General features: G+C 40.8%; 1 protein-coding gene across 1 annotated transcript in view; it reads left to right on the top strand.

Moving 5' to 3' along the window:
* The window catches only part of MYOM2 (myomesin 2), a 132,684-nt gene that overhangs the window by 83,125 nt on the left and 27,829 nt on the right, over positions 1-21,730 (top strand). The window contains exons 21-30 of the mRNA XM_061622899.1: positions 18-196; positions 319-433; positions 979-1,135; positions 1,225-1,331; positions 3,105-3,149; positions 3,648-3,784; positions 13,275-13,419; positions 13,684-13,743; positions 15,430-15,497; positions 21,583-21,696. Coding sequence (XP_061478883.1) covers positions 18-196; positions 319-433; positions 979-1,135; positions 1,225-1,331; positions 3,105-3,149; positions 3,648-3,784; positions 13,275-13,419; positions 13,684-13,743; positions 15,430-15,497; positions 21,583-21,696 — 1,127 coding nt within the window. The remainder of the gene's footprint in view (positions 1-17; positions 197-318; positions 434-978; positions 1,136-1,224; positions 1,332-3,104; positions 3,150-3,647; positions 3,785-13,274; positions 13,420-13,683; positions 13,744-15,429; positions 15,498-21,582; positions 21,697-21,730) is intronic.

Here is a 21,730-nt window from a genome sequence, read left to right on the forward strand (position 1 = left end):
TTACCTATCTGCTTTAGGTCCTCCCCATGATCTTACGTTTTGTGAGGTTAGGAATACGTCCCTTGTGATTTTCTGGAAAGCACCTATTTACATGGGCAGCAGCCCTGTTACAGGATATTATGTGGACTACAAGGAGGAAGAAGGGGAAGAATGGATCACGTTCAGTGAGAAGCCAACATCACACCGTTATCTAAAGGTAGAAAGTCATCTGATGTGGTGGTTTAATTTTTGTTTTAAGTTTGGAGTTTTGTTACGTCTAACTAGTTTTTTCCCTATTGGGTTAATAGTTAAATATCTTCATTGTGTATCTTTTTTAAGGTTACTGGATTACATGAGGGCAAATGCTACTTATTTCGAGTTCGTCCAGTGAATGATGCTGGTATAGGCAAGTCGTCAGATGTTTCTGAAGCTGTGCTGGTCCAGGCTAAACCAGGTACAAATATATGGCGTTGATCCCTTTATTTCTAAAATGCCAAAATAATTACAACCTGGAATACATGCATACATAAGAATACATTTTATGCTATCTGACTATATAGCCTGTGGCTGGGACCCAAAGAGGCCAAAGCGCATGTCTAAAGCCACTTTTTGCTTCCCATTGAAGCCCTGTGTTTTGTATCGAATGCTGCCCAGCTGGGTCCACTAATGAGTAGCTTCTGGAAGGGAGGGGGAGTGCATGTTGCAGTATGCCCACTGACCTCCCAGTTTTTTGCAACTTGCCCTGTTTTTGGCATTTCATTGTATGCGGATACTGGATGATATAACAATATACCTCCTGCAATGCCCCCATTAAAATAAAATAAAGGTTTTTTCTCCATTTGCAAGCCATGTCTTCTGGCTGCAGCAGAAAATTAAACTAATTAAAGGAACATTCTAGACTTTAAGCAAATACTTAAATCATTCTAACTGAATCAAAATTTGGAAGAACTGATATATCCTCTTAATAATTACACTTCTAATTGCAATAATACTTTGTAGACACCAAGGAAATCGCTGCAGGTGTGGATGAAGGAGGCAATATTTACCTTGCCTTTGACTGCAAAGAAATTTCAGATGCTTCCCATTTTACTTGGAGTAAATTCTATGAAGAGATAAACGATCCTGATAAGTTTAAAGTTGAAACAGATGGAGAAAAGTAAGTTCTATAGTTGTTTATAGAAGTGTTTGAAAGTCTGGATACTTTTAGTTAACCACTAATTACACTTTTTTAACTTACTTTTTTAGTTCTAGACTCTATTTTAAGAAACCCGATACTGATGATTTGGGAACCTACGCTGTTGCTGTTAGCGATACCGATGGTGTTTCTTCCAGTTTTACCATGGATAAAGAAGGTAAGAACAAAACCTTGTTTTCTTGGAAGGCATGGCAGAGTTATGTAAAGCTAAATAGATAACTTTGTTAATCCCAAAATATATGCAATTTATCTTTGTTTCTATGCAAAATAGGAGCTTTTATAGCCATTAAAAATAATCTTTAGGGAAGACGTCTTTTGAATAATTAGATCCTAGAATTTGGCGTTTTTTTCCTCCAAGAAATTTTGCTAAAATTAAAGGCTGATAAAACAATCAAAATGTTATACTGATAAAGCTCATTGTATTTTATATATAGTTTTCCAACTACATTATTTATTTATTATATAAATTGTATGGCATCCAGAGTATTTACAGATCATATTTAATTCTCACATGCTGTAGGGTCCGCCCATTTCCACAAATTAGCAAACGTTTGAAATGAATGGGCCTTACATGCTCATAACGTATTTAGAAATGAGATAGAAATATCTATTGGATTTCCTCCATGTTTCACTTGCTAGTTTTGTCTTCTCTTTGTCACTTGCAAATTTGCACATTGTACAGTTAGTTTCATTTTCTGAGCCCTTATTAGCAATTCTAATATGTTAAGTAGGGCTAATCTCTGTATCCAGCTATGTAGAACCTAGCTTTTTGCACAATTTCTATGAGGATTTACTGACATGTACAAAACATATCTGTAAACATTTCCTGTCCACCAGCTTTCATTCTCTTTTGCAAACAATGAAGGGCAACCCTTGCAAAGGGAGACACCAGGGAGCAGGGTCAGCAGAGTGAAAAGGCAGATGTAACTGAAGGGCTCTGGGCTGGCCCAAGACATGTCACTGCCTGAGGGAGAACTGCAAATGCTCCTCCTGCATTGTACCCAAGGTGCATCACTGCCATGTTATTTTGGCACATCCCAAAAGTGCCTCTCCCCCTCCCTAGCAGAAAATACAACAAAAAATAAATTAAATAATCACCAATACATTGCCCTTTCATGACACTCCAAGGCCACATCTGCGCCTTTTGTTTAAAGCAGTCTCATACTGTCATGGCTTCCCCCCCAAGAATCCTGGGAACTGTAGTTTGTTAAGAGGACTGTGAATTGTTAGGAGGGCCCATTGCCCTCACAGAGCAGCAATTCCCAGAGTGGTTTAGCAGTCAATCCCTCTTTGCAGGGAACTCTGGGAATTGTACCTCTGTAGTGGGAACAGGGATCTCCTAACAACTCTCAGCAACTTCAATAGATTACAGTTCCCTGGATTCTTTGGGGTTGGGGAAGTCATGACTGTTCAAAGTAGTATAATACTGCTTTAAACATATGGTGTGATGTGGCCCAAATCAGCTGCCTAAGGTGGCAGCCTCACTCTACTCCAGCCCTGCTTGCTTTTACCTCTTGCTTTTTTGAGTATTTAATTCTGAATGCTTAGGGGAATAGGAAGGTGCCTTAAAGTGTGTCAGCCCATTGGTTTATCTAACTCAGTATTGTCTACACTGACTGGCAACAGTTCTTCAGGATTTCAGACAGGGACCTCTCCCAGCCCTACTTGGAGATGGAGGGGATTGAACCTGGGATCTTCTGCATGCAAAGCAGAAATCACTGGGCAATATAGCCCTTATTGAATCTACAGATCACCCTTTTAAAAATGTTGTGTCTCTTCCCATATTATTTCATTTTCAAAAGCTGACTTTTCAGATATTTTCTTCATTGAAATGGAAGATTATTGGTGCTTTATGGACTCATATGCTGTTTTTAACATTTATTTAGTCTGTCAGAATAAATTAAAACATGAAAATTGTCCTTAATTTCAGAGCTTCAACGTCTGATGACACTAAGCCAGGAAATCCGGAATCCAAGTAAGTAGGATTTCTGAATCTAATATTCAGTCCCAAAAGGAATATATTTACACACCGTTGATTGGAGTAAAGTAATGAAAAGGGTTTTTTTTGTAGAGCAGCTGGTTATCCGTCTATTAATTAAATGCAAATATTAGTTTCTGTTTAAGAGAGATCTTCTTCACCACTGCAAATATATTTGGATGAATGGATTCAGCTTGGATATGTCTAATATTTGCTGGATTACGTATTTAAAAGCCCTAAATAGTGCAATAAATACGTACTTCAGTTTGTGCTCTGACTCATGCAAAACCAGCTTTGATACACATCTGTGCAAATACACTTGAGGGTTCTCATTTAGCTTTCATAACATTTCACTTGTTTGTTGCTTAAGATTCTCAAAAGCTTTAAACTGCTGGGACTTATCTTTTGCTAAGTTATTCCAACGTGGGGGGGGGGGAGAGAGAAAAAAGAAGAAGCCTTCACGTGTTTCCTTTGTGCTCTGCTCTTTGCCTGCAGCAATCCCTCTGAAGTCTGAATTAGCCTATGAGCTTTTGGACAGAGGACAAGTTCATTTCTGGCTTCAGGCTGAGAGCCTTTCACCTAATGCCAGCTACAGATTTGTAATCAATGACACCGAAGTTGTCAACAGTGATGTAAGTACATGCCTAGGAAGATGTAGTACCAGATTCTTTGTAGGAGAAGTACTCAGACCTGGCAGTGAAGGAACATTTTTTTAAAAATGGCATCTCTCCATATGTACAGAATGTGGAGTGTAGACAGTAAGAATAGCCTAATAAACCAGTTCATGTGGCATGTGCCCACTGCTAAAAGTGAGATAGTTGATTGTGAATAAATAAAGGAAATGTTTAATTCAAGTGTGGGGAACTAGTTCTGGCTGGTGGACTAGATCCTTATCTCTCTTACCACCTCTACCCCTGTGGGCCAAGTCTGAGGAGTGAATGGAGCCATCCATCTGTCAACCATCTGATGTCATGATAAGTCAGGTGACCTGTTTTTGCCCATGCAGACAGTCAGCTGATAGGCGGCACCTCCAAACCCCCTTTGGCCTAGCTGTGCCAAATATGACATCAGGTGTAATAAGGTGGGTGTGGCTTGGCCGAAACAGCCTCATGGGCCAAATGGAGAGGCCTGGCAGGGTGGACTAGGCCTACCGTTCAAAGGTTCCCTGCCCTTGGTTTACTTTATTATTATAAAGCATCAATGGGATGATCAACTGGCATTTGTTAAGCAGCATCAAACCTTGCCTCTGCAGGAAGCCCACTCCTAAGTTTGAGGGGACCCTTGGAAAAATGTTCTGTAGTGGGCCCTCTCTTACTGTGGTAGCCCTCTGGACTTTCCTAGCCATGGCAGGCATCAGAAGTGCTCTGATGCTTCAGAGCTATGCTACATTTGGAACGTTGTAGAAAATCAGCATCCAGCCTCTTGGCAGTTTTGGCAGTTTTGTTAAAATGCTAACCACCAACTTAATACAAAGAACTCATTCTTGCTTCTGAAGGACCCACCAACCCCCTCTGCAATTCTTTACCACTTACAGAAGGCTGATGCAGGAAGTGGGCCCCACCTACTTCCTGCATTATATAAGCAGTGGACTCAGCAGCCAGCCAGATTTTTAACAAGTTCATCTTCTCCGTTATCAATTATATGACAAGCACTCCTATGTTGCCCACTTTTACCCCTGCTCCAACCCAGACTGTTTAGAGTGAAATGCAGATTTACAATCTTCAGAATAGTGCCTGCATCATATCTATGGTGTGCGGCAACCAACACACCACTAAATCAAAACAAATTTGTGGTCGTAGTTGAGGAAGCAGCAGTATATTAACACACACACGCACACACAATCCCTCCATTTATCTGCACTGGGGAAGCTTTATAGTGCTACTTACACTAAAAAAAAAGTGTTCCAAGACTTTATGTAATAGCATTTGTATGAACCCCTTCCATTTTGGTAAATTCTTTAAAAGCAAAGATAATTTCACTGTGTTATATATAGACAGTTCTAAATCGGAAATATTCTCTATTTAGAATCTTATATTTTACCTACTTTTCATTTCCTTATTTAGCAGAAATTTCCAGGTACTATTGCTGCTGCTGCTTTTTTTCCCTCCTCACCCCCTTTTTCTTTTGGCTGTTTCCAGATCTGAGTCATCACCCCCTCCTACCCTGCCTTTTGTATTTTTAGCAATGCTACGAAAGCACTGGCATCAGAGTGACTTCTATTTTTTGGAACTGTAGTATTATTTCACCTCTTTAATTAGCAAGCCACAGGTGACGTTTGCATTTGAAGATTGATGATATTTTTGTGGAAATTCACATAAAAGCCTCATATTTATAGCTGCCATAAAACCATTGAACTTCATCTTGCCGCATAATGGCAATAGCTAGAAACTTAATTATATTCTAAAACCTGCCCAGAGACAGGCACTGCAACCGCTGATCATGTTCAATAGACCATTGAACTAGCAGGAATATAGTTTTGTTCTTGACACTGGCCAAAAATAGATAATTTCCGATGAGGCCCTAATTGGAACAACTTCCTCTGGCCTTTCTTTCAAAGGATTTTTTTTTTAAATGAAGCAACATAAAAAGAGGGCTAAATCCATTTGCTGTTCTAACTGGCAGTTTTAATCCCACACCCTGTGGTTTTAAAAGAGAGGAGATGATATATATATATATATATATATATATATATATATATATATATATATATATATATATATATATATATGTTACAATGAAGTATAAAGCAGAAGATTGAACCATTATGTTCTTTTGTCTAGTGAAGACATAGTTAAGTTTTCTGTTTTGAATAGTGATCTATTGCCAATGTAACTTTTTTTTGTTTTTCCTATTGGTTGTGGGAACAGAATGTGGCAGAATCAGCAGGCGTATTGCCTTCAAAAGCTGCATTAATATTAAAGCTGTGCTCTTGGACTCTTTGTATTAATCTCAATGGGGCTTGTATAGTAGATGTTCAGTATGTGTTGTGGAAAGCCACAAAGAAGGTAATGTCACAAAAAATGATGGATAGAAGATTAGCTTTCCAGACTGTCAAGTAGTCCTTTTTCAGAGAGAGAGAAAATTATTAAATCCTAATTAAGACTACAGTCCTATATCACTTAACTGGGAGTAAGCCCCACTGATCTCAATGAAACTTACTTCTAAGCAGACATATAGGACTGCACTGTAAATCATTTTTAAAAGATAACAATTTCTTCAATATTATATATGAAACTAAACACACACACACACTCTGTTTCACACCCACACATCTCAAATAACCAATCCATAAAAAGAAAAAAAATTACAATAATACCACTTGGTGAAGCTTAGCAGTTATGATACTAAACTATGAATGAGCAAGTCTCTAGTTCAAATCTTGCCTCTGTGATGAACTCACTAGGTGGCGTTACGCAAGCCCCTCTCTCTGCCTCAGTTTCCCTATCTGCAATATGGGGGATAATAATATTGACTTATTTTATAGGTTTGCTGCAAGGACTACAATAGGTGCTTTGGACACTTTAAGTGCTATGCAAATATTTATTATTATTATTATAAATCTAACATTAAAAGAATCCAATCTCCTGAAACAAACAAGGCTTTCAAGACATTATGCTGGAGACACCCAGTTGTGGAAAGATAAAACAGGGAGAAGAAAAATGTTGTACAGAGCCCTTCTCGCTTGATTATACAGCGACAAGAGTGGCGGTATACTATAGTCAGCATGGATTTTTCACATTCCGCAATGTTAAATTGAAAATACACCCCATGCCATTCTGAGGCTTCTCATAACCTCATTTCAAAATAAAACCTTACCAAACTTACAGTCCTGAACTCAGAAACGCTTGCTTAACAACCCTCTCAATTTTCATGGTGATACACAAAACAGTCTGAGAGGATAGAGAGTTCAAAGTCTAAAAAGAGAGAAAAAAACCCCAGAGCCCTTTTGGACTTTTTTCTCTGAAAGTTCTCATAATCTGTTGAAATTCATTAAAAATCATCCATGTTCACAGAGTACCTGTAATCCTATTACTGACCTTGCCCCATACTCTGACCTTCATCTTCTGCAGTTTAAAAGTTAAAAAAAATGACTGGCTGATTTTTAATTAATTTAATAAATTTAGCATTGAACTTAATGATAACATCGGGCATGCTCAGTAAGAACCAACTGTCAGTGTTCTAAAAGCCAGACTCCCAGCTGCTGGGCTTGCCTAATCGGGAGCCACACCCACACCATCCTGGGAATCCTGGGAATTGTAGTTTGTGAAGGGTGCTGAGAGGAGACTCTTATTCCCCTGACAGAGCTCCAGTGGCCAGAGTGGTTTGACAGTCAGCCACTCTGACTGAAGGTCTGTGAGGGGAGCAGGGCATATCCTAGCAACTCTCAGCACCCTTCACTAACTGCACTTCCCAGGATTCTTTAGGAGAAGCCATGACTGTCTAAAGTGAAATAAAGGTCTGGTGTGGATGTGGCGAGGGACAGCTTTGGTTTAAATTTGGGTGGGAGGCTACATGTGGCTGCTGTAGAATAAAAAGGTGGGGGAAACCCTGAAAAAGCATGATACTGTTCACAGTGTTTTCCTTTTGGAAAGGAAAATGGCTTCCCCTCTGCACAATACCCACCCACTCCATCTCTTCTCCTCCCCTTTCCTCCCTCCCCCTCCCCTTCCTGCCCTCCTCCTCCTACCGACCCTCCCTGAGGTCAGTTTCACCTATCCTAAGCATGATTGCACAGGAGTAAATCCCACTGAAGTCAAAAAGCATGCAAATGATTAAACCTGCCTCCCTTCTCTCTCCAATGCCCTCCCTCTTGCCCCTTCTCTCCCCCTTCCAATCCCCTCCTTCCCTCTCCTCCTCTTTCCCCTCCCCTCCCCCTCCTCTTTCCCCATTGTCAGTTTTAACTATCCTAGGACTACAACCTGGGAGACCAGGGTTCAAATCTCCACACAGCCATGAAGCTCACTGGGTGACCTTGGGCCAATCACTGCCTCTCAGCCTCAGAGGAAGGCAATGGTAAACCACCTCTGAATACCGCTTACCATGAAAACCCTATTCATAGGGTCGTCATAAGTCGGAATTGACTTGAAGGCAGTCCATTTCATTTTTAAGCATGATTGCACGGGAATAAATCTCATTGAACCCAATAAGCATGAAAATGATCAAACCTGCCCTCCCCTCCTTCTTCCATCACCTCCCTTTTGCCCCTTCCCTCCCCCGCCCCATCCCCTACCAACTCCCACTCTTTCTGCTCCCCTCTCCCCCTTCTTCCTTCCCTCTAGTCTCCCCTCCCCCTCTTCCTCCCCAACAATCAGTTTTACTTATCCTAGCCATAATTGCACAGGATTCAATCCCATTGAACTCAATAAGCATGCAAATGATCAGACCTGGCTTTCTCCTCCTTCCCCTCTCCTCTCCCTTCCTCCCCCTCCCTTCTTCTTCCTCCCCTGACCACTCCAGGCTTTCCTCCCCATGGTAACTTTTACCTATCCTAAGCATGACTGCATGGGGTTAAATCCCACTGAAGTCAGTAAACATGCAAATGATCAAACCTACCCTCCTCCTCTTCCTGCCTGATCCCATCCCCCTCCTCCCTTCCCCATCCCCTATGGTCAGTTTCGCCTATCCTAAGCATGATTGCAGGGGAGTAAATCCCACTGAACTCAATAAGCATGCAAATGATCAATCCATTCTCAGCAAACTTACACAGGATCCCATTTCTTACCTCCCAGATTAAAGAGCAGCGAAATTCACGAATAGGCCAAAAACCTTGTGGTTTAAGAACATACCTATAGCCAACAGATACTTCTATCAAACTTTAAGCAGCAGGAAAATTGGGCAGCTATAGTGAATGCACCAGGGGAGCAGGAGACCTGACCTCCTCTCTGAGATATTGGACTGCCCTACAAATTTGTCAAGATGCAAAGACACTTTGGGTTGGTCTTTCACAGTTCAATCCACTCCCTGTGTAGCTTGGAAGAATTTGGTACCATGTGCCTCTGGGCATATGAGTGGTGGCAACACCTGCAATCAGCCCAAATAACAGAAACAAGACATATGCTGTGCTGATTTTGTTTAAGCAGGGAGGAAGCAACTATATTGAAATAGTTGATATAGTTTACATGGTCACTTTAAATAGTTACTTTGCAATTTTAGTGAAGTTTCCTATAGTAAATTATTCTTTTTTGCTTCTGTTTCTGTGAATATGTGAAGTACAACAACACTTTGCAACACTAAAAAAACAACAACTCCAAAACAGTTGTGGAATAATGGCACTGACTGTTCTGCAGAATAGTTTCCAATGGACATGAGGAGTGTCTCAGTTTGCAGAAGATAAAAAAGTGGAAGGTGAAATTCTAGCAAAATTCTAGGTATGCTCTATGTTTTTAATTGGTCATGCCCACCTTTCCTTAAGTGAAGTAATTTAAGCATAGCAGGCTGAAAACATGCATCTTGGGCAGGCTAGGTTTATTTTTTCCAACAGCTAGAGTCATTGCTTAAGTAGCAACATATTGTAATCTGTCTGATTTTACATCAAACTGCAGTTTCAGATTCAACTGTTAATGCACCCGAAATAGAAATAGAACATAACCTCCAATTTGAAACACAAAAGGCTATCTTCACCATCATATGACACTGACCAATAAAAAGGCTTTGAAATTAATAAAAATAAATTTGTCACAGGTTTCTGTGATGAATAATGAGGGAAATAATTTTTTCTAGGTTAGATTCTCTGTAGAAACATTAGTAACAGAAAAGAAGTAAAGAAAGAAGAACACCAATAAACATACAGAAATGTAATTCTCCATCTTTGGAGATTTGCCGGTGTTGCCACCACTCACCACATGCTTGGAGGCATGCTATCAAATTCTTCCAAGCTACACAGGAAGTGGATTGGACTGTGAAAGACGAACCCAAATTGTGTTTGCATTTTGACCAATTTGTAGGGCAGTCCAATATCTCAGAGAGGAGGTCAGGTCTCCTGCTCCCCTGGTGCATTAACTATAGCTGCCCAATTTCCCTGCTTTTTAAAGTTTGATAGAAATATCTCTTGGCTATAGGTACATTCTTAAACTGCAAGGTTTTTTGCCTATTAGTGAATATTCTTATGCCCTCTAGAATAATTTTTACCTCTATTTTGTACTGCCTTTAAGCTTCTAATTGTGCTTATGTGGAAATAAAATGCTTCAGACAATCTTAAGTAGAGATTTAAGGTGCAATCCAGAATCCATGCCTCCTGCTTTGCAGAGTGTAGGAGGCACCACTGCAGTTGCAGCCCTGCTGCTCACAGCGGCCACGTAAAGGGTCAATTCTCTTGCATGATAGCAGACCAGCTTGGGATCCAGTGGATCCCAGGCTGGGTCTTCCTCACTCTCTCCCAGCCTTTGGAATGTCTTCTTTCTGCCCACACACATTTGGCAGCTGGCAGGTGTGGGTGGGGGGAGGCTAATTGTGCTGGGCGAGCTGGGCAGAGGAACACCTCTGCCTAATCCAACATTCCCTCCCCCAGCCTGGCATCAAGGATGGAGGGATTGCTCTGTTAGGATGCAGTGCACTCACTCACCTCGGAGTAAGGCACATTGAATCTAATGGGATTTACTTCTGAGTAGGGATGGATGAGAATTTTGATTCAATTTGCATTTCAAGCTGAATTCATCAAATCTGCACTTTCTGAAAAAATATGAAAACTGAAACACAGCCATCCTTTAAAGTTTGCACTTATTTAAATTTTGCAGTTCAGTTTGCCAACAAGCAGCGTTTAGAAAAATGCATATATTGGAGGGAATTGTGCATAAAAATGAATACATGAGTGAAAATATCATGCAAAAATGCATTATATGATGAGGAATGGCTTGCAAAAATGAGTAAATTAGTCAAAACTGCCTAGAAAAATGTGTTTATTAGGAGAAATTTGCATGAAAATACTTGATAATTTTTATGAGGATTCTTCTTTTAAAAAATCGCAAATTGCTGCAGAAATGTGGAGAACTGAATTTAAGAATGGAAAAATGAAAAATTGAGAGAACCAAAATTAACAGATCTTTCCATCCCTACTTCTGAGTGGAGGAAAGCACAAAAGTAGGACTACAGCTGAACGTCAAAAAGACTAAAGTAATGACAAAAGAAGATTTATGTAACTTTACAGTTGACAATGAGGACACTGAACTTGTCAAGGATTATCAATACCTTGGCACAGTCATTAACCAAAATGGAGACAATAGTCAAGAAATCAGAAGAAGGCTAGGACTGGGGAGGGCAGCTGTTAGAGAACTAGAAAAGGTCCTCAAATGCAAAGATGTATCACTGAACAGTCAGGATAATTCAGACCATGGTATTTCCGATCTCTGTGTATGGATGTGAAAGTTGGACAGCGAAAAAAGTGGATAAGAGAAAAATCAACTCATTTGAAATGTGGTGCTGGAGGAGAGCTTTGCGCATACCATGGACTGCAAAAAACAAATAATTGGGTGTTAGAACAAACTAAACCAGAACTATCACTAGAAGCTAAAATGATGAAACTGAGGCTATCATACTTTGGACACATAATAGGAAGACATGATTCATTAGAAAAGATCATAATGTTGGGAAAAACAAAAGGGAGTAGAAAAAGAGGAAGGCCAAACAAGAGATGGATGAATTCCATAAAGGAAGCCACAGACCTGAACTTGCAAGATCTGAACAGGGTGGTTCATGACAGATGCTACTGGAGGTCACTGATTCATAGGGTCGCCATAAGTCGTAGTCAACTTGGAGGCACATAACAACAACAAACTTCTGAGTGGATAGGTATAGGATTGTACTGGAATTATGTCATGTATGTACCACAACTGAATCACCATCCCTCTGCTACATAATAAGCTAGCAAATTCATATTTAAATTGAAAATCAGAGGAGGGCTGGCAGATTCAAGTGAATGCCAGCAATTTGCCTGCCTACAGCTTTGGAGTCAACCTTTTTGCATCCAGCCCATGGAGAGAGACAACAGTGGGCCAGCTGCAAAATCAGTGTGTTTGGCGCAGAAGGACTGGAACAACTGAATTCAAAGCACAGCTCCCTCCATGAAGCTGCCTCTTTCTCCTCTTCATTCTGGGAATATGGGTGCAAAATGCACATTTATTGATTGATTGATTTAAGAATTATGGTCTGCTCCTTCTCTCCACAAAGGAGTTGGTCAAAACGGCTCACCAAATACAAGCAATGCAAAAGCAACACTAAAAATTCAGTCATTGACAAAATTAAAGACGGCAGCAGCACCAAGAGCTACACTCTCAGTCAATACATTCGGTAGCAACAGAATCAAAAGCTTGTTTTAAAAAAGAAAGTTTTGAATTGCTTTTGGAGCACAAATAAAGAGGAAGACGGTCTCACTTCTTGAGAGCATAGCGTTCCACTTAGGAGGCATCACTACAGGAAAAAAAACTATTTCCTGGGTGTGTGACAGGATTAAACAAATAAAATGCAGTATACCCATATGCATATCAGTGACCTGCTTTGCAGTCTGGGGCACTGGAAAAGGCCAGTAGCTATGTCATTGCAAACCTTGATCATCACACCCTGTAGTGAGGTGAGAAAGTATTTTCAGACTGTGTAGTGACAGTGAAGGGAAGAACTTGCCTCATGTAGAACTGTTGCTCTTTGGGTGGTCCTCTATGTAATTGCATAAACTGTCCTTCCCTACTATAGGTGTCTCTTCAGATCTTTTATGTTACATGTGGAACTGAGCAGGAAAGCTCTGGTTCGTCTCTTCATCCTGTGTTATATGCTTAGATAATGCAACAGCCTTACAGCTAAGAATTACACTATTATTTTTATAGTATTTTCTTATATTCTAAACCAGGGATAGACCACCTGTGGCCCTCCAGATGCTGTTAGACTTCATCTCCCATCAGTCCCAGCCAGCATGGCCAGCAGTCAGGGATGATTGGATTAGTGGCCCAACAACAACTGGATGGCCATAGATTCCCCACCCCTGTTCTAATCCTCAACATGGTTTGCGGCAGTAGTTCCCATTTATTTGATTTTGGTTTCCAAAATTAAAATCACTCATGGGTTACAGAATGTAAGAATTCTTATCTGCAGTATACCTACCCTGGAGATAATTTATTTAACCTATCTGATTTTCAGACACATAAGATTAAATGTGACTATTCAACTGGTATCATTGAGATGACTATGGACCGCTTTACTATTGAAAATGAAGGCACCTACACCGTCCAGCTTCAAGATGGAAAAGCCAAGAGCCAATCTTCATTAGTTCTTATTGGTGATGGTGAGTTCCCTAGCCTATTTGGCGTAAGTAACAACAGCCTTCCCCATCTTGGTGCCCTCCAGATGTTTTGGACCACAAACCCTATCACCCCTGATCATTGGCCTTGCTGGCTGGGAGCTGATGGAAGCTGGATTCAGACAACATCTGGAAGGTCAGAGGCTCTCCTTCTCTGATCTAGATTGGGAAAGGCTGGGTTGCAGTGTATTTTAAATATTTCTGAATACCTGAGCAATCAACTCACTCTCTCCCCCCATTTTGTTTTAGCATTTAAGAATGTATTGGCTGAGGCTGAGGTGCAGAGAAAGGATTTCCTGAGAAAACAAGGTAAAATGGGAATGATTAACCACATTTTTTTCCTTATGTGATGGAAGTTCCATATCGTGCATCTGTGCACAAGGCAACCTTTGTGAGGCGGAACGTGTCCCCATAGTGATGGGTGAGGGGAGTGCTCTCCCACCTGTAGGAACTTTTGCAAGGCCACCCTAGATCTTTGTATGGCTGGGCCTTTTATTTCCCATGAAAAAGTCATAATGCACAACATCCTCATGTGCTGCTTCCAAGATAGTTGGAATGTACTTTTTCTGTAAAATCCCTTAAGGTTAATTTGCGGTATATATAATCAAGCTGAAGTAAGGTAAAACAACAGCTTAAATAAGTTTGAGTTTTCTTTTCAAAATATTTACCATTGTTCTCTTTAGGGTAATATTGCTAATTATTATATTCTACTCCCACAATCCTTCCAGGAACTCATACAGAATATGGAAAATGTGGCCCAAAATATAAATACGTATTACTGCCATGCCTTGAAAAGTAAAAGTTGTATTTTCTTTGAGCTAATTTATTTTTAGGCCTCTTTTACAAATACATTTTATTTCCCTACACTATCTAATTAGGGGAACCTTTGTAAATTATGACTTAAAACATCCATCATTTTTGTAGAGATTAGTGGTATGTATGTACCTTCCAGCTTGGCTAAGATGACTTGTTTTCCAGAAAAAAGGAAAAAAACAGTAAGTTGTTTTAGTTTAGGTCATATGTTTGAACTTTAGGAACCCTGGGAAATGTTATTGCCATGGTTCTTGCTATTCCTAGTAAGAATCTCAGCATCATGGGAAACTACTTTGCCCAGGGTTTCTGGCACCCAGGATTCTGTTCTGCATCCTTGCAATAATGTCTCATGCATCACAAATGCTGGAACATGTAGTTCTCAGGAAATCAGAAGCCAGGGTACTTGGCATGCTGCTGCTTCAGGTTCTCTGACACAAGGGAGATCTCACAGCAAAGTCTCTGTGTTGGTGCTGCCTGTCAGATGGAAAAGTGAGGAAGATAGCTGTAGCAGTGAATGAGAGGGAGGGATGGCACCAGATTGAAGTTCAGAGGGGGCTTGGGCCCAATTCAGAATATGCTCAGGGAGGGAGGGGAGTATATGCACATTCATATCCTAAGCTCCCTCACTTCGTTCTGAAATTTGGTGCCATCACTTGTAGGGAGTAGCTATTATCACCTGTGAATGCACATTACTTAATTTTGTAACCCTTCATTGTTCAGCATTTAATGATTTTCCACTGAATGTGCCAGCTGACTCTGTTAAAAAGCATTGCGCTTGACAGAATGAGATATGAAAGTTGCCATTTGATGGTGGACTGGTCATGTGATGAACACAACAAATGTGTATAGCTTCCCTAAGATACATTTACACACACACACACACACACTGTATGGTGGTAAAAACATGTTTACTACCCTGTGTACAAGCAGCAGAGAGTTATGGCACATTCTTGTTCATGTGTGCACCTGGGGCATTTAGCTGTGCTCCTTGGATGTGAGCATATCTCTTTCCTTACATGACTAGATCCATTGACCAAAAGAGGAAAGGCTTTCCAGAGATAATGACTTGAATTGTGATTTAGTTCCAGTTTTATGTTTCTCTCCATGTTTGTTCATTCTCTATAGGGACAGAAGGTCCGTAAATAACATGTCTATCTCTCCTCTTCCTCCTCCTCCTTCAAGGTCCTCATTTTCTGGAGTATTTGCATTGGAACGTTACAGAAAACTGTGAAGTGCAGCTGCTCTGTAAGGTGAACAATCATATTTTGTTACCTTTTAATAAAAATGTGCCCGTTCTAAATAGGCATAAATGTAAGCAGTTACAGTGAGCAGGGATCTTGAATGGGGTTGTGTTAGCTATATTTTCAAATAGTTTTTTTTGACAAATTAAGTTCTATGTTTCTGAAACATTTTGCATTTTCATTCTTTTTGTAGAAATAACAAATTAAAAAAATCATTCTGTTTGTACTTAGACAAACTTATTTAAGGTAGCAGTTTTTTTGTCTACTTACTGTTGAGTAAGCCCAATGGCATTCACTGAAACTTGTTTGAGAGTAAGCATGCACAAGATCATGTCATATATTACTTTATTTTAAAGCTTATCAAATAACTATTGGCTTAAGGCAAGTGTCCTCCCCAGCCACAAGGACTGTGATTCTTTTTAAACTAGAGTTTCTGGGAAATTAACTGGATATATTCTTAAGCTTCCTACCACTGAGTTATGTCCCTTTGACTTTTATAGTCAAGAACACCAATACATAAAGCAAACATTTTTCAAATAAGATTTTTGTAAAAATGTTCATTATTATGTTGCTGCATGTCCTCACCTACGCATTTTGAGGAACTGCCAGCATGCAGGAGGAACACATATTGAGCTTTCAGCTCAGGGTCATGGTGCACAATGGAGCAAATCACATTTATATTATTTGATTTATATCCCGTCCTTCCTCCCAGTGGGAGCCCAGGGCATCATTACACTTATTGCATTACACTTATTGAGGGAATAAGCAACCAAACAAGAGGCTAAATCTCAGAATAAAATAATTTAAAAAATTATAACAGGAGAGTAATATGTAGGTTTCCTAAGAATGTAAGAAGTGGCTGCTGGATCAAGCCAAATTGGACCAGCTGCCATGGCATTAAATCTAAGGGGTGGTAGAGGTAAGAGGATTCTGCTGCCAAATGTGGTGAGTGGAAGGTGGTAGACACCAGATGGGCATGAGTGTAGCTTCACTGGGTTAGAGAGGAAAGTTAGAATATAAAACAGCACTGGTGAGGAACACCGTGCCTAACTTGCTGAAGGAAATCAGACAGGCAAAAAGACAGAAGCAGAGTAGCAAAGAGAAAATAAGAGCACAAATATTACTTAGCAACATAGAAATCTGTTTTATAAAATAAATAAATAAACATACCGTAAATGATCTGCCAAACCGGACCATTGGTCCATCTAGCTCAGTAGCACCTAAACTGACTGGCAGCGGCTGTCCAGGGCTTCAGGCAGGGGACATGCCTAACCCTGGTTGAAGATGCCAGGGATTACACTTGGGACCTTCTACATGCACAGCAGATGCTCTGCCATAGAGCTATGGCCCTGCAGGTACTTCTCCTTCAGGAAGAGATGCTTGTAGATTGTCTTAGGGGCCAAGCCACCAGGGTTTGTTGGGCAGACTTTGATCGGGAACTAGGCCCATGGAACTTTATACAGCACCAGGCTTCCTTAGGTAGAGTCCTACCTGGCACTCTTAACAAATTGCAGTTCCCAGGATTCTTTGGGGGGAGCCATGTGCTTTAAATGTGTGATATGGATGTGACCAAAAATTGAGCATAAAAATAGCAAAGACGAAAGGGAAGAGGAGGCAGGAGAACTGCTTTACCAGAGTTTGCATAATCTCAGCTAGCACAGAGCTCATGAAGAATGAACAATGAGGTTTAGGGAAGAGAAGTTTTACAAGTTTGGCTGCCCAATAGGAGGAGTTTGTCTAGAATAAAGGGGAAGAATGTTCTAGAGTACTTAAAGAAAATCCAAGTGTTCATACCAATGGGATCCAAATTTTCTGCCACAGATGGTGTGTGCAAATACACTACCGTGTTCAAATATCTGATAGAGAGTTCTATGCATAACTGAAGTCATGCTAACATGTGCTAATGCAGCCACTGGTAGTGACAGTGCCTAGGCATGGAAAGTCCCTCCCCCTTGGGACACCAAGTAGGTCAAATCAGGATGTGCCCAAGGTGGTCTGATTAGGCTGGAGGCCAGGCAGAAAGAGAATTTGCATTCTGGAGGTCTCACACTATTATGAATAGCCAGTGAGAGTCCCTCAATGATCAATCTAAATTGACGTCAGTAAATCCGAGCTACAACTTTGCCCTTGGTGTCTCAAGCCCCTACTTGATATCCCCCTTAAAGGCAATATAGGGATTTTCTGGAGTCAGTGTGCTGGGCAGTGTGCCATGGTAGACAAATCCTTTTGTTAGGAAAACTGTCAGCCATGCATTTCCCTGGGAACTAACTGTTAGGGCAGGGGTGGGGGGTACCCAAATACTAGCCAAGCTGAGTTCCTCATTGACAGCCAGACCATTCACAAACAGCTTTTGATGATAATTTATGAGAAAAGGTTCAGGCTACTTCCTTTGTGTCTTTTGAACTAATGGTATACAATGCCTGTGGCTCTACTTTTCCCCAGTAACAGGGCACGGAGTACCCCACTCCCCACCTGTTTTTTGTTTTGTTGTAATTTTTTTCCTCCTTTTAGCAGTACTTGCTCCCAGAAACATGCTGTTATACATACCTCACTTCTCCAACCTGTGAAAAATTGCAGCTCCGCAATGCTTACCTATATTTGGTTTCCTTGGGAAGGAGGTCACTGAAGGTTTATGGTGTTTTTGTAGTGTTTGTGTTTATTTACAGATATATAGTTGAATATAGGTGGAGGCACAGTTTAAACACTCCAGCAGCAGCCAAAGTGTTGCAAGAGAGCCAGCACTATCAAATGTTAGCTTACAGAGCCCAAACTCAGCTATCCATTTCTCTCTTAATTACTGTTCCTTCTCCAGTTCAAACTGTAGTCTATTCTTTCTTTACATAGACACCTAGATTACATAATCTTTAGCTGCATAGTGGGAGGTCTGCCTTTGTCCCCTTTAGAAGATGCCTAACAGTTAGTTCCCAGGGAAACGCATGGCTGACAGTTTTCCTAACAAAAGGATGTGTCTACCATGGCACTATCAGAGAGCATTTACACTCATAGTGGCCTCATTTACTCTCTCCTGTTCAAATCCCCAAACTTACAATGATGGTACAACACCAAAATAATGGTGGTCACCTGCTGGACGACAAGATAAGGGTTCTGTGCCAAACCATATTATGGACCCTCATATATTTATATAACTTATAGTATCTGAGTGCCCAAGAGCTTGGATGTGCCCACTGTGATTCTGGACTTCTTTTCTTTGACCAGTACGACACGATGCTCTGCCACAAATTGCTTTGGGGTATCTCTTCAGTTTCACAAGTGGATTATATTCCACTGTTTGCCTTTTTAAGCTTCACATGCAGAATATTTTGCTTCTATGTGCATTTCTTCCAGACATTCCAGAGGCACATTTCTAAAAATGTTATGGGCCAGGAAACTATTTTGCTATATCTGCTTTTAGTTTTGGTATTGCTGTGATCCTTGTTATGCGAGTGTGACAAAAACCACAGCCACAGAACAAACAGTGGCTCCATGATGGACAGACCTATTTAGCAGCATGGAACAGTGTCTCTGAAAAGTAATCATCTTCTGTTCTTCTCAAAAACTCTTGCTAAAATTGCTTCTTTCAAGTTACCGTTTAAATTCACTCATCCAGCAATATTTCATGTCAGCCAATATGCAGCTATGTTTCAAGCATAAAACAACATAGTATTTTCCCCTTGCCATTCTTCTGAGTTGAATTTCCACTTGTGCTTCAGAAGGACTGCCTTCAAGCAGTTCATGCCTAATGTGGGGTGCTGCACTCTTTACGAGGAGACCTACAGTCCAGATCTTGGACTATCATTTGTCCCCACGAGTGAAACTTTTGGCAGAATTGCAAAATTGAATTATTTTATGATCCAGCTGAAACAATTTCAGATAGCAGCTGCCATAGGCACCTTTGAAACAGACCTGAGAAAGTGCTCTATAATTGTGATGAATCCTGTTTTACTTCGGAGTCACAGAAAACATTGTGGGAAGTTGCAGTCCAGAAGAAACCTTAAAAAAAGCAGAAGGGCTGTAGCTCAATGGTAAAGCATATACTTTCCATGCAAAAAAACCCAAATTCAAACCCCAGCATCTCCAGATAGGGCTGGCAAAGTCTTCTGTCTGAAATTCTGAAGAGCCACTGCCAATCAAGATAGACCAGGGGTAGTCAATGTCTCCAGTTGTAGCTGGACTACAGCTCCCATCACCCTGATGACTGGCCATGTTGGTAGGAACTAATGGGAACTAGAGTCCAACACTGTCAGGAGTGGACCACCTTGGCTTCCTCTGCTGTAGACTAGTGATGGGCTCCATTTCTGCAGTAATCGGATTTGCCACTGGATTAATTGTTATTTCTGATATTTTCTATCTTTGCAGAGAGAATTTTGAAGTAGCAGCTCTCTGAGCCTGGTTGCTGATTCATTTTTTTCTGATTCTTTTTTTTTTTTTAAATTGCTTTGAAATCACTAATAGTGTGAGTGATATTATCAATCTGCTTTCTATGTGAGCTCTTCAAATGTGTATTCCTTTTCACTGATGTCAATGAAGTATTGACATCAGAAAGACAGAAAGCAGCAGGAGGGAATGAGGTGTTGATTGTAAGCAGTAGGGGGGGAATGGAGTGTTAATTGTAAACAGCAGGGGGGAAGACACTGCCTTGATTATCTGCCTTAATTTGCTCTGCAGTGCACTTGAAAAGGTATGTAAACAGGCAATAATTACAGAGTTCAGAATAAAGATCAATACCAGTGGAGACTCCTGAATAAATAGTGATTATAATATTGACAATTCTCTGCAAAGCAAAAAAACAAAACAAAACCCAGAGGAGATCAGAAAAATGAAAAGATATTGGGGGGGGGAAAGGAATTGGACTGTTAATGACCACTAGGAGGCCACACTTAAAAATGAAACGTAAAAAAAGAAGAAGATTCCATCCCTAGAGTAGACTGAGTTAGATGGACCAATGGTATGACTTGGTATAAGGCATTTTCCTAAGTTCCTGTTTTAACTTTAGAGGAAGGGCTTGGCTCAATGGCAGAGCAAATACTTTATATACAAAAGGGTCCCAGGTTTAGTTCCTGACATCTCTAGCTAGGGGTGGGAAAGATTGATCTGAAACTCTGGAGTCAGTGTACATATGGAGATGGATTAATAGACGGACAACTGACTCAGTGTAAGGCAGCATCCTATGATCTCTGGCCTACTGTGTGAGTGACTGGAATGTTCCATTTTTTCCACAAATGTTAATGTGAAATGGCATTCAATCCCATTGATTTCAAAGTAACATTTCCAAACAATAATGATTAGATTTGTAGTCTTAAATCACCTCAAATGCAGAATGTTTTACTACTGATCATTTCCAGTAGAAACTATGTTCAACATTGTGAAATACTTCTATAATTATTGAAATATTTCTGTGCATCTTCCAAATGAAGTGACTTTTGAGGCATCTAACAACAATTCAAAATAATGATTAAAACAAAATCCAGTAAATGCTAGAGAAAATAAAGGTCTTCATCTTTCACATGAAAGCTGTAAGGGTGAATGTCCGATGAATTGAAATACATAGGGCATTTCAAAAGTAAGTGGTCAGACTGATGAAGGCTTGCTCCATGTTGCATCTCAATAAGTGGACAGGGCCTTCAAAAATGTAAACGTTTGGCCTTCAAAAATGTTAAAGTTTGGGCAGACTCATATGAGAGCTGGTGGTCCTTCAAAACAGTGGCGTCACTAGGGTTGGCGTCACCCAGTGCGGCCCGCAGCGCCTTCTCTCAGACTCTGAGCGATCATCTGTGCAACGGAGCGCACGCGCGGCTGAACAACAGAGCCCCGGAGCACGCCGCCGCCTCGTTGTCTGCCGCCACTTCCACCTTCTAACAGCCGAGGAAGGCAGCCGGCGCGCTACGTGAAGACTCTCGGTGCCTAGGCGGTGCCTGGGGGGGTGGCTCTGGGTGTCACCCCCATCTGGTGGTGTCACCCGTTGCGGCCCGCACCTGGCGCACCGCCCTAGTGACGCCCCTGCTTCAAAATATGCTGTAACTGGTAAGGCAAACAAACCATCAAGACACCTTGTTAGCAAGATGCTATCCTTCATTGACTTTTGTGTTGTGTTCAGGTGGCAAATACCAAGAAGGAGACCTTTTTCAAGTGGTACAAAGATGGAGCTGGACTTGATGTTAAAGAGGCACCTGATCTGCAGACAGGAGTGTGCTGTCTGACTATTCCAAAGGTATGGTGCAATGATGCCTGAGTGACACACTTAA

The sequence above is a fragment of the Rhineura floridana genome, chromosome 4 (assembly GCF_030035675.1).
Source record: "Rhineura floridana isolate rRhiFlo1 chromosome 4, rRhiFlo1.hap2, whole genome shotgun sequence".
Classification (NCBI taxonomy): Eukaryota; Metazoa; Chordata; class Lepidosauria; order Squamata; family Rhineuridae; genus Rhineura; species Rhineura floridana.